The following is a 24,078-nucleotide window of genomic DNA, read 5'->3' on the forward strand; positions in this document are numbered from 1 at the left end:
GATGACAGAAAATTTACTCGCAATTGCTGTCCTGCAGCAAAACATGAGGGCAATTGCGTTTTAGACTAAATAATGGTGACTGAGTGTGTACATCTATATCTATAGCATCTCAGTGAGCTTTTATGAGGTTTAAAGGTACAGTATGTAAAATTTTTGCAGTAAAATATCCAAAAACCACTAAGCTAGTGTTATATATTATGTCCAGCTGATTACAAACAATATCTCTAATGTTTTCAACTACTTGTAAATCATGAGAAAATTCCCATTCTAAACAGTGACACGGGGCAGTGCAGTCGCCTGTCAATGACGTCAGTTACCTTTGTTACCGCCTTTACTGACGTAGAAACCACATGACAACAGTGCCGTGGACAAATGCGGAAGTAGAGTCTAGCGTCTAGCAAACCACTAGCTTGCTTCAAGCAGTTCCTTATTTACTTCTTGCACGTTTTATGGTGGATTGTGTTACTTATTTATGGAATATAATTACTGTTTACCATCTGCCGCTGGTTCTGTCGACAAGGACAGCTCCCGTAAACTCATGACCGGAAAAGCGGCGCCGGCGACTGTGTCATAATAAAAGTCCCGCTGCTCGTGAGGCGTGTGTTGATCAATCGCTCCAGCTCCTCGTTCAGCTCCCGCAACATTCGGTCCTGCTCTGCTTCATACTACAGTAACGTTAATAATCGCATCCATGAACATGAGTTCTTCCAGACTCCAATCCCTATTCTTTTGCACCGTCCGTTGAGATGGAGACCACATGTCCCAAGTTCCCAAGCTCTAAAACTTGGCGTCATGAAACTACGTCTTTGTTTTGAATAGGCTTCTAGCGACCTCTAGCGGAAAAAAACATCACAAATTGTACCTTTAATGCATGCGCAGTAAGGTGAACTTAGCGGTTTCCGATGTTTCAGTGTGGATGAGAAACTTTTAGAAAACACTTTGGAATGCTAGTGTGGACGGAGAGTGTTTTGAAACGAAAACACTTTTTTAAATGTATCTGGATCAATGTAGACGTAGCCTAAAGGGCAGCATATTACTGAGATTATTGAGCTAGTGCAGCCTCCATTTCAGGAATATACTGAATCCAGTCATGATGAATGCATCCTCACAGAAGGCATTTCCGAATTTCACTGAATGGGCCGAGCTGCACTGGATCAGTAAGTCTCAGAGAGTTTCAGGCATCGGGGCGGGACGGATCGTGCCCAGTGTGCACAGGCACATCACACATGGATACCTCTGCTTACTGCCAGTATGAATCCGGAAGAAACCCCTCTTTTTAGATATGAGCTGACTGAAGAGACACACAAGGCAGAGGGAGGGATTCGTGAAGGGTTGTGAGGGTTAGTCGTCTGTGCCAGGACACACGTGTTACACTTGTTTTTAGTGTGCATTTTTGGGCAAAAGTTAAAATTTCATATGCAAGTAGTATAATACAATCCGCATGGATGTTGTTGGATCCAACTCTCTCAGTTTGTGTAACTTAAAGGTACACTAAGTAGCTTTTGGGACAATGGCGGTTAATCAACAAAACTGCATGCATCTTGCAGAAGAACATCGTAGCTGGAGCTACTTCTCTATATTTATATCTGTGACGAGTCACGCAGGTACTCCGCAGCGGTTATTGTCCCGCTTATTATAGGCATACTGTAGTGATTCAGGATACAACAAAAACAGAGTTTGGAAGAACTCGCTCATTATATCAATTCTGAACAAAAAATAAAAGTTACATAGTGTACCTTTAATGTAATAGGCCTAACTTAAATGCAAATTTTAAATGTTTAAAGGAATAGTTCATCCAAAAATGCAAATTTGATCCTCATGTATTCAAAACTAGTATGACTTTCTTTCTTCCATGGAACACAAAAGGAGATGTTTTGAAGAATGTCCTGGTGGCTTTTTTCCTTACAGTGAAAGTCAATGGGAACTGGGGTCAAGCTCTTAAAATGAAAGTAGTAAAAATAAAAATAGTCCATGCAGACATCCGTGCTATATTTCAAGCTTTAATGGACACTGCTGTTTGCTTACTGCATTCACACCATGTCGTAATGACCCTAATTACGAGATGACAATTAACATTCTACTCGGAGCTGTTCAGATGGTCATGTGATACAGAAAATTTTAAGTTTACAAGTTATAATTACGAGTTCTATGATGACATGAACACTTTTTACAATTCGGAATCTCGTAATTATGGTATATTTCCGACATGATGTTAAAATCCCTTCGCCATTGCTTTCAAATCACATAATGACTTACATTTTAGTCTATTTCTAAAATAAATCTATCGTAAGGCTCCAGAACAGTTTAAATATAGTGCACAAGTTGTATGAACCACTGTTTTAGTGCTTTCTTTATGTTTTGTTTTGGTCATTTTTAACAGCTCAAGTTTACTTTTATTGGAAATATTTCTAAATATCTCTTTCTGTGTTCCACTGATGAATGAAAATAATACAAGTTTAGCGCAACATCAGGCTCGCTATTCCTTTTGGGCAATAATGTGCACTTCAAAACAAAGTGTAACTTAGTAACAAGTGGAGAAATAAGTATTTCTGAAGCAGGGGTCAGTGAGCTCACACACACATTAAGGATCAGCACTTGCAGCCTTTCAGCACATCTCAGATTTTTTTTTTTGCACTGAAATGAACTGCCTCAGGATCAGTTGAAAGGGATACAACATGTGCAACTTATAGGGGTGAAAGGTAATTTAGAGAAAGTAGAGTGAGGCAGACAGGGACGGGGTGGCATGCGGATACCGGCATGTGAAGAGGTCACTAGAGGTCAATCGATTAGATTTCAATGCATCTGAATGCAGCCAAACCATCATCACGTCTTAGACGCGGGTTATTTTATCATCGTCACTCGAAACAAAAAGCACCTCAAACTGTAAACAAACTGTAGCACGGCCAACGACAGTTCCCATTGGGCGAAATAGTCGTCTCAAAAGCCTACCACAAACCTGCATGGAACGTCAGTCCTCCTGAAAACGTGAATGGATGGAGTGATGGCAGGGAGGAGAGGAGGAGAATGGAGAAGTTGAATGAATGGCTATGAAGATGGGGTGTGAGACACACTGAAATGTCAAAGGGTAAAGAGATAATGCTTCCACACAAATGTGCGTAGGCATTAACACACATAAAGGCCACTGAACCAAAGAACGGCATCAGATATGTGATCACTTATGGAGATTTACTATAGGCTACACAAGCATAAACTACTAAAAGGCTATCCTCAAAATTTCAACTCATCTACCACAAATTAAAGAGAAGAACATCACATATCTGATACATCTGTCCTAGTATAGATGTGTAGTATTAGTATCAGCACAAAAAACAAGACAGAAAACACAAGCAAACACAGAAAGGCACGCAGAAAACACAGACAAGTAAAACTGCTGCAACTGATTTAACTGCAGCTTATTGGAGTGTCAGATGTTGAACTTCCTGTAAACCATGTACATAGTGATGAATGTATTAAGGTGCCCCTATTATGCTTTTTTTGGATATTACCTTTTATGTAGTGTGTGATATATAGGAGTTTGTGAAAGTAAAAGTCTCCAAAGTTGCTCAATAAATGGAGTGTCTCTGATTCTGAACTGCCTGAAACGAGTCGTCAGTAATTCCAGTCTTACTTCCAGCGTGAACCTATTAGATTTGTAATAAATTTGTCCTCATTGGCTGCCTACTTTGCCCCTCCCTCAAACACTGTAGTAGTTGAAGCCGAGGCCTGGAAGAGTTTGGTTCGTGTTGATTGTTTTCTGCGATGCGAAAGCAAATGCACTTCCAAAGGATGAGGACTCAAGTTCGAAATTGATACAGTTAAAGAGACACCATCACTGTGTATACAAGTGCTGAGGAAGAGCTGAAATTCAGTTATGTAATGGGCCTTTCATCTCTGATACGTGCTGTAAGGGGTAGACCAATCGCAACGGGCCATCTGACCAATCAGAGCAGAGTAGTCTCTCGGAAAGGCGGGGTTTAGAGAGACCAAATCCTTTATTGAACCGTTTCAGAAACTGTGAGAAAAGAGCTGATACTGCAATATGTATCATGAGAAAATTAAAGTGTTGTTTTTGACCATGTAAATATTTGGTATGAGACCTCCAATACAAAATGAAGAGCTTTTAAAATAGCATAATAGGGGCAATTTAAGTAATGACCTGGAACTTTACTACACTACAGTATGCTAGTATTATTGTGAATTTAATTTTATTACTGAAATTGCAGGGAAGAGTTAGTGTCCTCTAGGAAGATTAAACTGGACAGTGGCGTACCTGTCCCCCGACAGGTAGGGGGAGCTGTACGGCCGGAGCCCCGACAGCAGGGTGTGGTAGGAGTTGTGGAGAACCTTCTTGGCGCTACGCTGCCGTTGGAGGTGACTGAACAGTAATGTCAGTTCTCTGACCCACAAGCAAAAAATGAAAATAATCAAACATGATAAACGAAACAAAACAAAAAAGGATAAAAGAAGCAAACACAAAGCTAAAAACAAAATGGTAAATTAACCATCAAAATACTTTAAAAAGACAGGGGTAATTCAGTTTATAAAAACATCTACTGTTTAAAAATGCTATTTGTGTACTGAAATACACACTTCCCTGTCATTTTAAATGGATGTTAATTAGTCAAATTAATTCACCCAAAGATGAATGCATGTGGGATAAATAATATTAAGGTAGAAATAGAAATATATAATTAAGAATCAAAAATGTGGCAACTGAGAAATTTCATAAAAGGAATTAAATCATATATAGGAAATTGTGAAAAAAATGTTTATAATTTATTTGTTGGTTGGTTTAAAGAATATTTATGGGATCTGTTGAGTTTTTAATTAGTGGTATATTTACAAATATGTAGAATATTATGTTTAATATTTAATATAAGATATTAAAACGTTCTTTCAGGGAAGTTAACAGTTTATCTTGTTTCAAGAATTTTTATTTCATTAATTTTTAAATGCATTATTTAGCTTAAAAAGAGTCACATTAGGGTTTTTTAATAATAAATAAATTCTATTTCTCCACATTTTTCATCCCACATTAACTGGTAATAAAATTAAATCTTATGCAACTCATGAAAACTCATGTCATAATCTTTGCGTTCAGTACATGCAAAAATTAATGTTGCAGATGAATAAAGCAAAACAATAAAAGGAACTCCAAAACTATCAATTAAATCATGATTTCTGGGTCAAAGTAGCATTTTTAATTAGAGTAAAATACATTTTGTGTGTCTGTGTAGGGAGGATAATAAAATAAAACATCGTTTTCTCAGAAACATGATTATAAATCTGACTAATGCTGAAGTATTTGGGATATTTTGAACCCCTTCTTTTTGAAATCATGATCTCAAAAGCCACCTGTCAGTCATATCAGTTACACACAAGGCCAGTTCAACTTGCACAGCACAGATAAGCATGTCCGCCGAGGGCTCCGTTACAGGTCATACTTACCTGAAGGACGGCAGCATACTGTCATAGAAATACCAGGTGGCTGTGAGATATGAGTGCTGAGCATCTGTAGAGTAGAGACGCCATGCAGCCTGGGGAGACAACACGATACAGCACGGCACAAGATGACACACCCAGACGTACATGCACACAATGCACACATATTTGGTTGTGGAAATAGAAATCGTGAGTGTATTTGCGGCAGGTGTGTTGCTCACCTGTATGAGGTTGGCAGCGGGAGTCCTCCTCTTCTCAAAGTGTTTCTGCCGGTGCTGCTCCTGCACTTTCAGAGCAAATCCCGAACCCAGGATGCCCTTACAGAAAGGACAGAGGGCCATTAGCTGGTTTAGGATCGAAATGTCAGCGGCCTTAAAATCGACGGGGGTACTTACAGCGGGCAGGGCAAAGAAGGACACTCCCAGCAGGGCAAAGCAAGCCGCTAAAAGCCGACCTTGCCAGGTGCGTGGCGTCTTGTCCCCGTAGCCGATCGTAGTGAGGGTTATCTGGGTGAAAACAGTGGAGGTAAGAATATTAAAATGGCCAGGGGAGCTGTGCACCTTTTTACACCTAATTTCAAAACCTGCCATTTTACATATAGACCTTAGTAGCGTCCATAAACATCCAGGATGTTTATGACTTTCTTTCTTCAGTTGAAAAGAAATTAAGGCTTTTGAGACTTTTGGACTTCACTGGGGTTCAACGGGTTGAAGGTCCAAATGTCAGTTTCAGTGCAGCTTCAAAGGGCTCTACATGATCCCAGATGAGGAATAAGAGTCTTATCTAGAGAAACGATCGGTCATTTTTCTAAAAAAACAAAACAAAACAAATTTCTATACTTTTTAACCACAAATACTCATCTTGCACTGCTCTACGATGCACCACACGTTACGTAATCACATTGGAAGGTCAAATGTGACACAGGCGGAAGTACCGATCCAGTGTCTACAAAGACTACGTGCAAAGACTAACTCAAACGGTCTTTACAAAAAAAGGTAAAACAACAATGTCGGACGATTTTGAAGTTGGAGGAGAAAATGAGATACTACTGCGGTACTTCCGCCTATATCACGCATGACCTTTCCAATGTGATTATGTAATGCGTGGCGTATCGCAGAGCAGTGCAAGATGAGCATTCATGGTAAAATAAAAGGTATATAATTTTTATTTATTTTTTTTAAGAAAATGACCGATTGTTTCACTAGATAAGACACTTATTCCTCGTCTGGGCCCTTTGAAGCTGCAATGAAACTTCAATTTGGTATGTCGATCTCTCAAAGCCTCATTTTCATCCCTGTTAACTTCAATATGGCATCTAACCTGACTAAAATCTATGGTTAACCAGTTTTTTCAGTGAAATGCATTGGAAGGTTGGGAGAAACAACAAAGATTTACAGCTCAAGGCAGTGGTAGTTTCAAAAAATGACAATGAAATCTAAATAAAAATGTTTTCTTCAACTGAAATGAAAAAAAAAAAAAAGAAGTAAAACAAGGGAAAAACAGAAACAAAAAATTACATTTAAAATTTATGACTAACCAAACTAACTAAAATATGATAAAATGGGCAAATTAATTTAAGTTTTTATATAGATTGTAAAATCTTTATAACCGTTATAACTATATATATATATATATATATATATATATATATATATATATATATATATATATATATATATATATATATATATATATATATATATATATATATATAAAATAAAAAAATCTAATAATAACTGTGGGTTGAGCCACCTTGGGCTCACTGTACACATGACGCTTATGAAATCGACCATACTGTTCTGACCATACTGTACTGTTCGACAACTCTGCAGATTCAGTATATTATGCAACAATAAATTTATTGGAGGCAGAACTATATTCCCAGTAGAAATGAAACTAAGTTTCTGCAACATCAATTCCCACAAAAAATTGAGCCAGGGAACTGACAGCAACACAGGACAATTTATTAGTCAGTCGAAGGCAGTACTTACTGTTCCCCACCAGAGGGAGTCAGCATAAGTGGAAAACTCTTGGTTATCTTCCTTCTCAGCCAAATAGACCAAGAAGGAGGCAAAGATCAGTACCAGGAAGCCAATGTACCAGGCTGTGATCAGCTCCTGAAACACAGAGAAATGGAAAGTTATGAGAAGAGTATTTCATTAATGAAAACACTTAACTGGAGAACTAATGAAGATGGTCAACCAAGTATATTTATTTCTATTTCTAGTCCTATACTGTCTTAATATGCTAAGAGATATAAATTTGTTGGTTGATTTTCCTGAAAGGCATAAACAATGTGGCTCTGTTTGAGCATCACACCCAGCCTGACACATCAACATTGGCTTAAAGTCCCCATGAAATCAAAATTCTTTTTCTTAATGGAATATTGCAGTATTTATTATAAATGATTTATCCGTGCACATCATTATCTTTTTTATTTCATGTGCTCTGGACATTTTGAATCAAAATGACTCCCCCTCCCTCGTCATCTCTTCTTTTCTCTGATGACGTGTTTACTGGCACGAGGGCGGGGCAACCTGTCACTCACATGAGATCCACCAATAGCAAACCACAGCCTTCCAATCAATAACTCATGAACTCAGACGTTTGGGTATAGAGTACAGATGGGTATAGAGTTTGGAAGCTTACTTGAAAAGAATTGTTAATTTTGCAGTACTTTTTTGTTCTTCAGATTTAAGGTGTGGATATGCACAAAACAAAACTTAAAAGTTTGCATTAAGTGTATGTTTCATCGGTTTTCATGAAGCATGTACAGTGACATAGTTTCGAAGCGAACGTCCTCTGATGGATGAGTGTATGTGCTGCTGTCACCTTGCTGTGAGCGTACACCACAGAGCCCAGCAGCTTCCAGGTTCCTCCCCGGCGGTCCATACGCACCATGCGCAAGATCTGCAGAAAACGCATGCTACGCAGAGCAGATGTGGCGAAGATGTTTCCCTGCGTGCCTGCTGCTATCACTGCCAGCGACGCCACGAAGACAATGAAGTCTACGTAATGAGATGAACATGATGACAAGAACAGAAAAAAGAAACAAAGAAAAGAGAAACCAATCTTTTTAGATGGGGTGGCACATACCTTCATCTTTTGAAGGGGGCACCATGTTTTGAAAATGTAAGACGTCTATTGATGTAATTTATGTTTACAGTCCAGTGTATTGAAATCTCAACCAATTGTACATTGATATCCATAACGTTCAAAAAGAAGTCATATAAGTTTTGAGTAACATGAGGGCGGGCATGTGAATGGTGTTTTCTGCCACAGATCTTTATACAAACACATTTGTGCCCCTCATGATGCTTCTGATCTCAGACTCCAGGTCTTTACCTATGACGCAGAAGGGCTTTCTGGCAAACCGTAGCCGACCCTGCCATCCTCTGTACCGGCAGCAGCATCCGGCTGCCCAGACCCTCACAAAGTACTCCAGCCCAAAAACCACGATCATCACAAACTCCTGCAAGTAAAACCACATGAAATCATTTTCAAAATCAATCCTCTTAATAAAGCCTGCCTTGTACTTTGAATATGGCAATAAATATATCAAAATGATGGTGTGCCGGTTATCTATAAATATAAACAGACACACCTGGCAGTAAAGGTTAAAGTACTAGACAGCCAATTTACCTCTAATTCATAAAAAAATTAAGATTGCTTTGCTGTATACAATAGAGTGTCACAGGGATGACATATTTTTGTAGGCCAAAACCCAGAAACAAGTTGCATTTTAGCAAGTCTGGTTCCATCATAATGAAGTCAATGGGTTTTTATATTGGGTTTTTGCCTGAAATAAGGTCTGTGGTGAACACAAGATCAAGATATTTAATATAATACATCTTTCTGTGGTGAAAATCAAGTTTTTAATGTTGTATATATGTCTATGTGGTGTTTTAATATGCTTTAAGACAGGGGTGCCTAACCCTGTTCCTGGAGATCTACCTTCCTGCAGAATTCAGCTCCAACCCTGCTCAACAAACCTGTCTATAATTAACAAGTGCTCCTGGAGATCTTAATTAGCTGATTCAGGTGTGTTTTAACAGGGTTGGAGTTAAACTTTGCTGATAGGTAGATCTCCAGGAACCCCTGCTTTAACCCTTAAATGCATACCTCGGGTCTTTAGTGACCCGGAACGTCATTCATTACCCTCCTTCTCGTTCATTTTTTAAAGTTAGACATCAACCTTCTTGGTATTCCTCAATCAATTCATTATAAAGAATATAACAAGAGAAAAATTATAAAATTATAAAAGAATGCCTATTTTTGTATTCATTTTTTGTAAAAATTGAATAGGGTCGCTAACGACCCGAGGTGTGTATGAGTGTACGTATAATTTTTCTGCACAACAATAATTGAATTTTAGATGACGGAATAAGTGCAATTCACCTTTATTCCACAAGGTGGCAATGTCTTATACACAATGCTGAAGTGACTACTCATTCAGACAGAAAATGAAATAATAAGAAAAACATGAAATGGCTCAGCGATTTACTGCAGAACAAGTACTGAACGCAATCAAATATGACTGTAACTGTTACTGGATCGATCTGGTGAAGCTGAAATATCGATTTTGAAGATGTTGAAAATTATATAGTTTTGAGAATACGTTTGAGATCGTGAATGGGCTCATATTCGTGACCTCAAACATAAAACTAGCCTATTATTTGCTGAATTTACTGGGAAATGAGCTCTGATGAGGACAGTGATGGCATAAAACATCTGCGGAGCCCTTTCAAGCTCCAAAAGGTAACAAAATATGCTTTATTTTATTCTTCTGTAATTGTTACTCTAATATCAGACGAATTTTATATTATCGTGACAGGTAGAGATCCTTCTGTGTTAGATATAGATCTGGGTCGATAAAGACCCGAATATGTAAGAATGATTGGCGGAACAGTCATGCATTTAAGGGTTAAGACAAACCACATGCAAAAGCATAAGTCAACACTATTGCTGAGTATTTTCCGTTGTGTGTCCGACGTTGTAAAGAGCGATACCATTGTGCAGCGTTTATCTCAGTAAGTTGACCGAGCGGATCTCTGAGCTTGTGCGAATGAGTGGAGGCGGGGCTAATTAACATATTTATAGATCTGTGCATACTAAATGAAGCAAGGGTGTAGAGTTACATTCAAGCTATTTTAAGCTTTTTTTCAGGGACATTAACTCTTTCCCTGCCATTGATGGAATTTTCCGGCTTTACATGTTTTCACTGTTACGGTAGGGGGTCCTATTATGCATCTTCTGAAAGAGTAGATAATCTCCGGATCAAAACACAGGCAAAAAAGGATTGGTTATGCATGTTGTAGTCTTTGAAAAAAATATGATTTTTGTTCAAAATAGTGCTTTTTTATGAAACTTACCCACATTCAGGTGTTGATAAAAAAAAAGAAAGCATGAAGCTTGTTTGTTTGTTTGTTTGTTTAAAAACAACTTTAAAAAAAAAAAAACGCTGGCAGGGAAAGAGTTAAACATCATCACAACAGGTAAACTCATCTACTCACTAGTCCACTATCACAGCCTTCTCTATAATCATGCTCTTGCAAACTATTGTAACTCAAACTTTCAGGGAAAATGTTTTTACACAAAGACTAAAAGAGTTGTTGGAAGCTTAAAGGATTAGTTCACTTCAGAATTAAAATTTCCTGATAATTCACTCACCCCCATGTCATCCAAGATGTTTATCGCTTTCTTTCTTCAATCAAAAAAGAAATTAAAGCTTTTGAGGAAAACATTCCAGGATTTTTCTCATATAGTGGACTTCACTGGGGTTCAACAGGTTGAAGGTCCAAAAAAAAAAAAAACATTTATATACTTTTTAACCACAAATGCTCATCTTACACTGCTCTACAATCTGCCACTCATGACATAATCAGGTTACAAAGGTCACGAAAGGTGAAAAGTACAGATCCAGTGTCTACCAAATGTGCAAAGATCTTTCTAATGTGATTACATCATGCGTGGCGGATCGCAGAGTAGTGCAAGCAGAGCATTTGTGGTTAAAAAGTACATTGCATTTTTATTTATTTATTTATTTTTTAAAACGACCAATCGTTTCACTAGATAAGACTCTTATTCCTCGTCTGGGATCATGTAGAGCTCTTTGAAGCTGCACTGAAACTGACATTTGGACCTTCAATCTGTTCCACTATATGGAGAAAAATCCTGGAATGTTTTTCCTCAAAAACCTTCATTTCTTTTTGACTGAAGTAAGAAAGACATAAACATTTTGGATGACATGGGGGAGAGTAAATTATCAGGAAATTTTAATTCTGAAGTGAAATAATCCTTTATTAATAATGGTGATGTTGAAGTGTGAGTTAACCGTGGTGGAGTTTGTTTATGCCCACGTTATTTAGGCTTCAAATATCTTAAAAGTTGTGTTCATTTGTGAAGATTATCATGACAAACAAAACATGTGAAAATTAACTTTTTCTAGTCGCAGAACTTATTTTCTGTAATGGAAAAATCCTATTGGGTTTTTGTGGAGGGAACCAGAGTGATGCTGACCTCCGAGCTGGCCTACAAAAATACATCATCACTGCAGCGCTCTATTGGGAAATTAATCTGCAAGTCCTCATTTACGCTAAATCACATGACTGCTTCAGATGCCACAGACAAGTCTGGATTCACAGAGGTCTGAGCTAAATGCTTGTATTGATTTCAGCTCCTGTAGTTGCACCTGCATTCTCAATGTGAACAAACACATTACAGACTGATCGTACAGTCAATACCAGAACTTGCATGATAGACAACATAGTCCTTTCCTGCAGGAGACTATTAAATGCAAAAAAAGTGGGAGAGAAAGTCAGTGTGAGAGGGGAAGCACTTCATAGTGAATGAGTGATTATAGAATTGCAGCTAAGATTATTGGATGGAGTCGGCTACTTCTTGCATACTCGACAACACCTGAATCCTGCCGTGTGCTTACACTGCCATTTCCCAGAGCAAAGATCCCAGTGGAAAACAAAATGCACACTTAACGCAGCCACAGGGAGACATGAGACAGTACAAGAATGCTTACAGTGTGCCAATCAGATGAGAAATGAACCTGGCCTGAGATGCTGCTAAAACAGTAATGAAAATTTAGCCTAATAATTTTCAAAATGTGTTATAAAGAGAGCAAACGCCCCTAATGTGTTATATTGAAGCCTTATCCTGAACACTGACAATAAAGTTTGGGACGCAGAAACATGCTTTAACAAAAAGCCTTATTAATAATAATTTATAGTTACAATCCTACAGCATAAATGTACATGCTTATGCTTACAAAAGTATTTAGAACAATGCCTGCTGAAGATAAACCGCTTAGAAACACAACGGACAGCAAAACAGGCTTGCATACACGGCACATTTGATCCATAATGCTGGCAAACAGAAAAAAAAAATCACCAAATTGACCTTTTTTAAAGACACACCTCCAAAAACACCTGAAAAAACATATATGGAATGTGATTGGACGGACTAACGGCCACAGAGAAAGCACTGTGTGATTAATTATTCAGATGATGGGCTATTATCAATGAATTTAGAGGCGGCACAGACAAGGTGAATGCTGTTTAGTGAAGGTACTTAGATCAGACAGTCTGTGGCTGCCAACTTTCAACTACGTTTTTGGATATAAAACACAAGAGGGAAGTCAAAGCATTTGCTCTACAGGTAAGAGAGAGTGAGTGGATTCGTTTCAATGCAATTTAATAGATAAACTGCATTCTGTGTCAGATTTTAAGCTGTTTGGATACGAGGCTGTGATTTAATCATTATGAACTAACAAGTGTTTTTTCTATTTATCTTACAAATATTTGTTGGACGCATGCACAGCTAACTTACGAGTAGGCCCTGCTTCTTCTTTAGTGCATTTTTAGTGCATTTCAGTATTGGAAATATGGTAAAATGTCTTAAATGGAGAGTACTACACTTTTATTGGTAGCTGAAAGCATGATCAAATTTGCCAAAATATTAAATAAATAAACATGAGCAGCTGCATTTGTACTTTAAAAAAAAATAATAATAATTTGGAGGTTTCTGTCCTGTTGGTTGATGTTGTAATTACAACATCTAGACATAAAAAGCCTCTCTATTGACGACCGTTCAGTTATATTCTGAACATAATAATTTTACAAGAAACATATAAATTGCTAATATTTCTACCCAGCTAACAGGGAACGTTCTCAGAACCGTGGCATGGTTCTCTTAAAGTTATGAACAATCGTTCTTTGAGTAGCATTATTAGATTTTGTTTTTTTCCCCCCAAGTTATCTGGTCTTTAAACGTTGGTTCTCAAAACCTTATTTAAACATTGTTCACTGAATGTTTTTTCTGAAACATTTTAGTTGGGCATTTGTGTAACATTTTTGTTACTATGTTACTATGTGTGCCAGAATGTTTAGTAAACATTCAAAAGTAACATGTTTGCAAAATGATCAAATTAAATGTTCCCTTAACAATCGCATGACCAAAAAACATTTTAAAAAACAACAATCAGAAGAACATTCGGAAATAATGTTTTCATAACATAATGGGAATGTTAGCAAATCGTTCTAAGAACATATTTTTGTTTGCTGGGTATACATTACAATAGATGTTTTACCAGTGTCCGATGTTTTTTTGGGAGAGTCTTAAAAGCATGAAACAGTCTCCTGTCTGCTGCCTTTGACGCCACTGTTAAAGGATTAGTTCACTTTCAGAATTAAAATTTCCTGATAATTTACTCACCCCTATGTCATCCAAGATGTTTATATCTTTCTTACTTCAGACGGAAAATACATTTTTGAGGAAAACATTCCAGGATTTTCTCCATATAGTGGTTGAAATGTCAGTTTCAGTGCAGCTTCAAAGAGCTCTACATGATCCCAGACGAGGAATAAGAGTCTTATCTGGTGAAACGATTGGTCATTTTCTAAAAAAAAAAAAAAAAATTATATACTTTTTAACCACAAATGCTTGTCTTGTACTGCGCCACAGGTCACGCGTGATGTAGGTGGAAGTACTGAGCAAGTGTTTACAAAGTGAACGTGCGAAGACTAAGTGAAACAGCCTTTACAAAAAAAAAAAAAAAAAGGTAAAACGACAATGTCGTTCTATTTTCTGATTCCAATGTGATTACATAATGCATGGTGCATTACAGAGCAGTGCAAGACGAGCATTTGTGGTTAAAAAGTATATACATTTTTACTTTTTCTAGAAAATTACCAATCGTTTCTCTAGATGAGACTCTTATTCCTCGTCTGGGATCATGTAGAGCTCTTTGAAGCTGCACTGAAACTGACATTTGGACCTTCAACCTGTTGAACCCCAGTAAAGTCCACTATATGGAGAATAATCCTGGAATGTTTTCCTTAAAAACTTTAATTTCTTTTCAACTGAAGAAAGAAAGACAAACATTTTGGATGACATGGGGGTGAGTAAATTATCAGGAACTTTTAATTCTGAAGTGAACTAATCCTTTAAGGATAGTCGCTACTAAGGGTTTGGGGCGGTGCATGTTCTCATGGTGTCATCATCAGCATTATTATGACTTCATTCTCCTCCAGAGTGATTAGTACTGTTAGCCTGTTTAAGGTATAGTTTGTGTAATTTGAACCCCTTACCAGGATGAAGAGCGCTTCGTTGGCAAATTTATGATGGTCTGGAATGGTGGAGAAAACAGAAAGCACCAGACAGCTGAACACTAGGAGAAAACTGAAACACAAACAAACACACACAAACTAACAGATCAAAATACAAAAAACAACTGGGGTGAGTGTTCTAGTCTTTATCAAGCAATATGTCATCATGTAAAACACTTAACCTAATGCTTAGATCTTATAATTGTTATTTTATTTTATTTTTTTGTACTCTATACCTTGATACCTCAGGAAACAATAGAAAAAAATAACAACAACAAAAACATACACTACTTTTCAAAAGTTTGGGTCAATAAGATTAATAAGCTAGGAAGAATTTATTAAAAGTGACACTATAAAGACATTGAAAATGATACAAAAGATTTCTATTTGAAATAAATGATGAACTTTCTATTCATCAAATAATCCTAAAAAAGTGTATTAAAGTTTCCACTAATATATGAAGAAGCACAACTGTTTTCAGCATTGATAATAAATAATAAGAAATATTTCATGAGCACCAAATTAGTATGATTTCTGAAGGATCATGTGACACTGAAGCCTGGAGTAATGATGCTGAAAATTCAGCTTTGATCACAGGAATAAATTACATTTTACAAAATATTCACACAGAAAACATATATTTTAAATTGTAATAATATTTGACTGTATTTTTCATCAAATAAATGCAGCCTTAGTGAGACTTCTTTCAAAAACATAAAAAAATCTTGCTGACCCCAAACTTTTGAACGGTAGTGTGTATCACAGTGACACAGCAAAGACTGGCCAAAAACTCAAACACAAACATGTGATCTACACAAACAGATGGATATTGGCCTCTGGTGGACCGAGAAACTTGGGCGCCATGGCACTGACACCCCATAATTCAAGTTGGCACTTATCTCATACACACAGATGCTCTTAATCACTGCTGTCACAGACCCCGCTCGGAAAGACCAGCACGCCCACTCAAAATGGATAGGATAAAAGCAGAGATTACAGCCCTACTTCCTGACATTTCTTGGGAGAACTCAGACTCTTTGGGAAAAGGGGCTCTTTCGCAAGAACTGGGGCACCCGGATGACTCCAGGTGCTCCCAGCTGAAGCGCCGCAAAACAAAAGCTGGATTCGCCCCACGGTTCTCAGAGAAGCTGGAGTCCGATCGGCTCCGTGCAAGCAGCTGCTGCTGGGGAAGATGCCAAATCCCACAAGGACCCAAACCCGACACATCTGGCCCGCTGGCTCCGTCCCTCGCTGCGTTACTTCTCAGTTTTGCAATCTAACTGCAGGAAGAGAGAGTGTAAATTGTTCAGCTATGCGTAATGAGATGGTTAAGAGCAACAGTATCCTTCTTCAGGGTTGTGAGGAAATGTGAAATGATTCGAAAAGTCACAACAACAGAACCTTGTTGCTTAATGAGGCCCTTAAGGACGTCTGAAATACAACTCATGAGGCTCTCTCAGAGGTCAGTTATTGATATAAACGGGGTAATAGCACAAACTTTAAGGAACGAAGAATGTTACAAGGCTGTCAGATCGTAATGAGCGGCTGTACACTGATTCACTCAGAAAAGAGGAAGGAGACAAAGATAGGCAGACAACCAGTTAACATCTTCCTCAAAATACAGTATTGTTAGAGGGTTATCACCTGACATCAGAAGAGCCTGGACACACCTAGAAAAGGCCAAGGATAATAATACATTTCCCAAAGTTTACTGCATCCCAAAGAAAAAAGCCGCGGATAAACCTGTAATTCATGCCTTCGTGTGTTGGATGGGAAAAAACGAATCTATTTTACAAATCATGGGTGAGTGGAAACACCTGTTGTTTAAAGGATTAATAATACATGGATTTTAGTGCTAATTTAACATGCACAAACACTTTTCGAACGCATTTAATGGACTTGGTTTCTGGAGGCATTTTCCAAAGTTTTACGTTTAAACAGTTTCTGAAAGGTTGAGATTTTCCCAACTGCAGTATCTGGTACACAAGAGTCCAGAGTGCAAGAAAAAAATATGAGCAAACAAGATCATATGCAATTAATCTGGACAATTAATCAACATATCATGTAATTAATCTGAATTAAATTTTGAATAGATTGACAGGCTTTATAAAAAATATATCACAGATTATGGCAACTATAAGGCCATTGATCTGAAGATGTCAGTCAATTAGTTTTAAACATGCTCCTCAAATATTCTTTATGCATCAATAATATTTTGGAAAACATCAGAAGGCTAAAAGGTCATTTCATCCCTGAACCGTTTCTGCTGAGTATGACTCATTAGAGCCAAACTAATGTACTGTAGGTAAAACGATCCCTCATAAAACAAACTAAAAAAAAGGCAAAAGCACTGAAAGCCAAGGCCCAGTTTCCCAGTCCTGAATCATCAACAATCTGACTGGATGGACAGAGGAAGAAAATACACAGAAACTGCTTAGCTGCCCCCAATAGGTTTCCATCAAAAAACGATGAATGCAGTAAAAAAAGATACATTAGAGCACGCAAAGACCATGTGCGGCTAGCATTTCAGCTGAGAAGCAAGTTTTGAACCCAACCTCCAAGCCTAAAGTCAATCTGCCAAAAGCAGAAATCAAATCCTAAAATCAGCAAAAATGACAGTCTCATGAGGTGAAAACAATGCAGTGCCACGAGTGTTTGTATTTCCTGGTAAGCACATGATTTTGCTGTGAATCATGTCGATACCACTCTCTGATGGAATGCCTTTGCTGACAATTGGTCCAGGTTGAATTTTGAAGAAAAAAATAATTCAGAAGCATATCTCATGTATAACCTTTTGAAACCAATAAATCCGCAGAAAACAAATGGACCTTAATGCACAACTGTGAACTCACAATTGCCAGTTATAAAGTCAGAATTGCTATATCTGTTATAAAGACAGACTTTTTTCTCACAATTGTAACTTCTTTTCTTAGAATTGTGACTTTATAACTCACAATTGGGTGAACATAAGTCAAAATTGCAAGATATAAGCAATTCTGAGAAAAAAAGTCAGAATGTGAGTTTATATCTCGCAGTTCTGACTTTATATTACACAATTCTGACTTTATAACTCGCAATTGCAAGTTTATATAACGCAGTTCTGAGAAAAAGTCAGAATTGTGAGATAAAAAGTCAATGAACTTTTTTATTTTTTATTCAGTGGCAGAAACAAGTTTCCATAGCAAACAGCCTCACAATGTGAAAATGTAGATCTTTAAGTAGTGATTTAAAGACTTTCAGTTACTTTTGTACTCTCTTTTTTATAGCAAGTACTTATTGACATTAAATATGGATAAATGTCAGTTCAAATAATGACAACTCTGAGCAGTTTTAGCATGTTATTGAATATGACAATGTTAAAGTATTTGGTCTTGGCAGTCTAGATATTAGTGTTGTCACGATACCAAAATTTTGACTTCGATACGATACCCAACTTAAATACCGATACTTAAATGTTACTATGGCAAAAACCTAAAACAGCAGGAAAAGTAAATAAATAACATATGACAGAACTTCTTTCTTCCCCAGTGTGCAGGCTGATACTTCTGGATTTGAGCTTCATTGCCATGAAGTTAGAGTTAGATTTAGTATAATTTTTAATGTTTATTATTTTCACGCTCAATAAAATTGTAAATTATTTGCCGTTATGCTTTTTTATACATTTAAGTGTTTTTGACAGTAAGATTATTGTAAAAATTATATTACTGTAAATAATTAAAGCAATGTTATCAAAGCATAAATTGGTTTAAAATAACTGTATATACCTTTCACATATTTATGTATTTTATTTTTGCAACCAGATATCACTTATTAAACTTAGACTCAATAATACACCTCTTTGCGGAGTTCTGCTTGCACGAGTAAAATAAATGAATAACACTCATTTAATGTTTGAGAGCATAAACATAATGCTGGTATCACATTCACTAACCTGTCGCTCTTTAAATTCTTTGTACAAATCGGGATGTTTGTCGGCAAGATGCTTTTGACTCGCTTGCGTTATTTTGTAACATCTTTTGCAGATGGGCTTTGTGGTGTCCGTGGGCTTGCCCTGACTGTCGGCAATGTAAGTAAAATAATGCCATATTTCGCTTTGTGCATCTGCTTTCTAAACAATTTGTGGACGGTCTGCAAGAGCACCTGTATATGCAACCATACCTCTCGTTTCGTCACTATAAAAGCCGCTGTGCCTGGGAAGCAGCGCGCTGCACGCACACTGCCCCCTGCTGTCGCACTTTAGGAAATACAGCAGGCACTCAAAGTACCAGTACTAATAAAATGAAGAACCGGACCGTTTTTAAAAGCAGGGTATCGCAATACCTTTCTAGTACCGGTATATCATGCAACACTACTAGATATGCTACGCTGCTGTTGAATATTGCTGCTGCTGCTGCTGCTGCAGAGTAAGTATGGACTTGCTACTGCTAATAGATACACAGACACACTGCTGTGAGCATGTAAGATACGCTGCTGCTGTACAAATAGACATGCATAAATCCTGTAGCTGACCTAGACAGGTGGAGCTGGGGAGGTGGAGGCGTTTAGAGGAACTCTGATATTGTGCTGCAGGACTACCCTACAGCAAATGCGGAACCAGACTATTTAAATGTTGAGCAAGCAATCTCATTGGCTGCAGGATCAGCAGAGACTACTCAGCTTGTGCATTGTGGTAATGTGTTTTTTTTTTTGAAGATTGCATGTAAAGGACCATCAGCCTGCGCCCTTTAGAGTTTCATGGCTGAACTAGATATTTATATGGAATGGCATTCATGCTAACATTATGCAATACAACATATTTAATTAAATAATTAAGAATAATTAGAAGAAAAATTCAACATCAGACCAAGATATTGTGTTATTATTACTATTGTTAATATTAGTTGACTTTAGGAGCTTGAGAAAATGTAATGGATTTTTCGTTTTCATTAGTAAATGATGACAGAATTTGATTTTTTTTCCGTGAACTATCTTTAAAATTCTAGAGCTGCCCACTATAACAGCATCAGACATTTAATTCAGAATCCAAACAATCCATCCATCCAGGTTTGGCAAAAGAAAATTTAAGTAAATCTTCAAAGGCTTTATGTCTTATTAGTACCATATTTTCTTTTACAAAATTGAATGTGGGTTATGAAATGGACCTTGCAATAACGTTGCATGACCCGCTTCGTTCTTGTCATTCTCTAGTACAATACATTAAGATGAAGTATGCTGTAATGGAACCTGCTGTGGTCCTCATTAGACTAAATCTTCACTTATTCATCACTTGGACTGTTAATATGCCATAAAAGCCACAGCGAGATGAAAGCATGAGGACATAGATATGGGCCATGTGGGTAAACAGAAGGGATGATGAATAGTGAGGGCTTTACACATTGCTGAGCTGGACTCTGTAGACTGTGCACCACAGAGTCTCTGACCCTAATTCAATCATGGCAGGTTGATGGACCAGGTATCAGTTACGCACAGAGAGAGAGAGATAAACATTAACCTACGCTAAGGGTTGAAGAAGGATAAATGCTAAAAAAAACCCGGAAAAGTTGAAGGTGTCATGTGATTTACTAGAGCTGCATGATTCTAGACAAATTGAGAATCATCATTTTTTGTTTAAAATAGAGATCATGATTCTCCCATGATTCCGAACAGACAACTAAATAGAAAAAAAAAAAAAAAAAACGCAATAGAAAACAAAATAACAATTTACTAGAGGTTCTGACAAAATGTTAACTGCTGCAGTCTATATATATATATATATATATATATATATATATATATATATAGATATATATATATATATACAGGGCCGCATTAAGACTACAAGGGGCCCCTGGGCTTTACCTCTTGAGGGGGCCCTTCATCCACCAGCACTATTACCTACATTCAGGGGTTAAATTGGGCCGGGGCCGTCCGGGGCTGAGCCCTGGCACATAGGCTTACGAGGGCTCGGCATACGCTTGTCCGGGACTGCGGGACAAGTGGAGTTTTTGAAGTGAAAGAGAATTTTACTTGCCTGACCAGATAAGTAGCTTGATTAAAATGTCAATAACAACCAAAACGCGAGAATGATTAATCTAGCTTAGTGGATGTACTGGCGGTGATATTGCGCTGTTGAGGATGTAACCTCTTGAGGAGAATTCAAAACAAATGAGCTCTGTTCACACAAAGAAACTCAGTTATCATGTTGCAATAAAAATTCAATGGGGTTTAGCTTGCTATTTACGACATATGATAAAGTTAAGCATCACACGACCGAAAGTGCTGAATTCCTGAATATCACCTCGATTGAAATTGACACTAATTTCATACAACAATTCAATAAACAAGTAGTTAATATCAATCACTTACGTTTTAGATGCAATATGCCTGTTTTTTGTTTTATTGTAGCAGCGAAAATAGTTCCAAACAAAGCAGAAGCAGCGCATCTCGCAGCTGCGCTCAGCCGTTTTGAATGATTCAGCCTTTTGAACAAATCGGTTGGGTGAAGATTCAATCGCCCATTCATAAACAACTGCTTCATTCTTGATTCAGAGTGAATCGTTTTGAATAAATGACTCAGTGGCTCACTCATTAAGACGGTCACTTGTCGCCATCTACTGGCGGTTTAATTTCATGTTTAAAAGTATAAATTTCCCACCAACATTTCTTATTTGTTTATTCAAAAATATTTAAAGAATCTCATAACATTATTGAACGCAGTTGTACTTTTTCAGTGTAAATTATTTAATTTGGTAACAGCCCTAGTGTCTTACTATTTTAATTTATCAAATGTAAGAATATGAAATAAAAGATAAAAGATTTGCATAGTAATACAATTTTTTATTTTTTTTCCAGACAAGCTACTTTTTTACTCTGACAAGTAAATTACCAATTTAGTTGTCCAAAGGACAAGCACGAACCCAGGCTTAATGTCGAGCACTGTATTTTGTATTTATATTCTGTTCTTTAATGGTAGCATCACTTATATTTAATACTGACACAAAGGAGAAGGCACAGGCCTACAGAAATATTTTATTGTCATCAGATGTAGCTTTCACACTACCAGCATCTATAGAATGATTTTGATCAGCATTTTATTGTTCATAGCAGAGGGCTCTCTCAACTTGTTATATTTTACAGTTTGTCAAATGATACGATTTTGAAGTCTTTGCATACACATGCACCACTCGAAAGCCTGAAACCACAGAGCCCCCCACATAACAAATCCCAATTTAACCCCTGCCTACATTCACTCAATCTTCTTAATCACAAAGTGCAAGTTATCAGCCTTTTATTTTGCATGAATAAATGCCATTACCAAAACATCCAAATCTATTGGTCTGTTATAAAATATAAATATCACTGCATGAACTACATATTGGCACATAGTCTGAACTATTTGTACAGGCTACTCATTTCGAAGGCTGCATCCTCCAGAGGTCGCATTTGAAGGCTGTATACGTCATTGAGGCCGGCTCATTTAAGAAAAACAACCGTTGGATTGCAAAGTAAGAAAGAAAATACAGCATTTTGCACCTCATGAGGAATAACCATCAATTTTATTATGGTTACTTTTCTTAAATAAGACATCCTTAATGATGTATGCAGCCCTTCAAATGCGAGCTCTGGAGGACGCAGCCTCTGAAACGAGATGCAGATTCGAACAGTAACAAAGGCGCCAGTTTTACCATTTCAATTCCAGTGTGAGTCCTTGTCTTTTGGAAGTGCATGCAAAGTGGATTTGCTTTTGCACCGTAAAGATGTCATGTCAACATGTCAACAACACAAACCAAACTCTTCCAGTCTCAGCTTTTTGAAGTCTCAGTCTTCCAGTCTCAGTGTTTGAAGGCGGGCCAAAATAGATGTTGTTCACGAGCAACCGGCTGCCATTACACAAATTTTTACATTGTTATGTAGGTTTGTAACAGGAAGTGAGACTGGAATTGCTCATTTCGGCAGTTCAGAATCAATTAATTCTTTAAGGCAAAAATTAGGCTACTTTTTTATCCTGTACTTTGATCTTTAAAACAATGTGACAAAAACACACGCAAGTTCTACCCAAATGTTTAATGTCATGATTGTTACCATCTATTTGCATTAGTTTATATCCAGCTGGTTGCTTTTATTGATTCGTTATGCAGCAAAGTTGCATAATTAAAACTAGTGTCATGAGAAAGCAAACTGTATCGTCATGCAGCAGACATATCTAAACAAATCAGAAATGCATTTGATTTCAGTTCTCTGCAGGGTTCAGTGAGTGAAGGGGCGCACATCGGTCGAGAAGCGTAGCGACGCACCACGTCTTTAAAATTCGAACACATTGTTTTCTTTGGGGCTGTTCACACAGAACGCGCTTTTCTGCGTTACTTTTTCTTTGTTTTTCTATGTAAACATGCGCTAGAAGGACGTGCAGAACCGCTGCGCTCGCGTCTTGATGCATGACATGGCGATCTAAAGCCATGAATCAGTTCAGCTTAAAAAAAGTTTTAAAAAGCGTCTCGAGACCTTGCGGTTTCCCCCATTCCACTGCCCGCGTCTCGCGTTTTTCAAAGCAAAAACGCGTTGTGTACGCACACAGGCAGCGCCACTGGGTCTGTCCGCGTTGTCCAGATACTGATAGCCTACTTAGTTGCTTGCTGACGCAGCGCGTCGTATGAACTTCACGCGCAGAACAGCACATGTATTCATATCAAAGCGATGTTAAAGCGACAGTCATCACATTAGAAAATGCGGTTATATTTTTTCCGGCATCACCGGGGCCCTCCCTCACCCGGGGCCCTGGGCTTAAGCCCAGGTAAGCCCGTGCATTAATGCGGCCCAGTATATATATATATAAAAGAATTTAAATTAAATACTTTTTAAAAAATCAGTTTGAATGAATGATTCAGTAAATCACTCATAAAGGCCTAACTCATTTTATTATTCAGCATTTTAAATAAATTTCTTGAATGAATGATTCAATAACACATTTTTTTAACAGTCACTTGTCGCCACCTACGATGTAATTTTGGTTATAGAGCGTAGTTTTCACTCCAGTAAATAA

At 37.5% G+C, this 24,078-nt stretch overlaps 1 protein-coding gene across 1 annotated transcript in view; it reads right to left on the reverse strand.

The window, feature by feature from the left end:
• Positions 1 to 24,078, reverse strand: part of LOC137037757 (potassium voltage-gated channel subfamily KQT member 4) — a 72,704-nt gene that overhangs the window by 14,701 nt on the left and 33,925 nt on the right. Inside the window, exons 2-9 of the mRNA XM_067412005.1 lie at positions 15,042 to 15,132; positions 8,788 to 8,914; positions 8,275 to 8,450; positions 7,434 to 7,559; positions 5,838 to 5,948; positions 5,664 to 5,759; positions 5,449 to 5,537; positions 4,271 to 4,396 (exon numbers count right to left, since the gene is read on the reverse strand). Of these exons, the coding sequence (XP_067268106.1) occupies positions 4,271 to 4,396; positions 5,449 to 5,537; positions 5,664 to 5,759; positions 5,838 to 5,948; positions 7,434 to 7,559; positions 8,275 to 8,450; positions 8,788 to 8,914; positions 15,042 to 15,132 (942 nt within the window). The remainder of the gene's footprint in view (positions 1 to 4,270; positions 4,397 to 5,448; positions 5,538 to 5,663; positions 5,760 to 5,837; positions 5,949 to 7,433; positions 7,560 to 8,274; positions 8,451 to 8,787; positions 8,915 to 15,041; positions 15,133 to 24,078) is intronic.

The sequence above is a fragment of the Chanodichthys erythropterus genome, chromosome 15 (genome assembly GCF_024489055.1).
Source record: "Chanodichthys erythropterus isolate Z2021 chromosome 15, ASM2448905v1, whole genome shotgun sequence".
NCBI lineage: Eukaryota > Metazoa > Chordata > Actinopteri > Cypriniformes > Xenocyprididae > Chanodichthys > Chanodichthys erythropterus.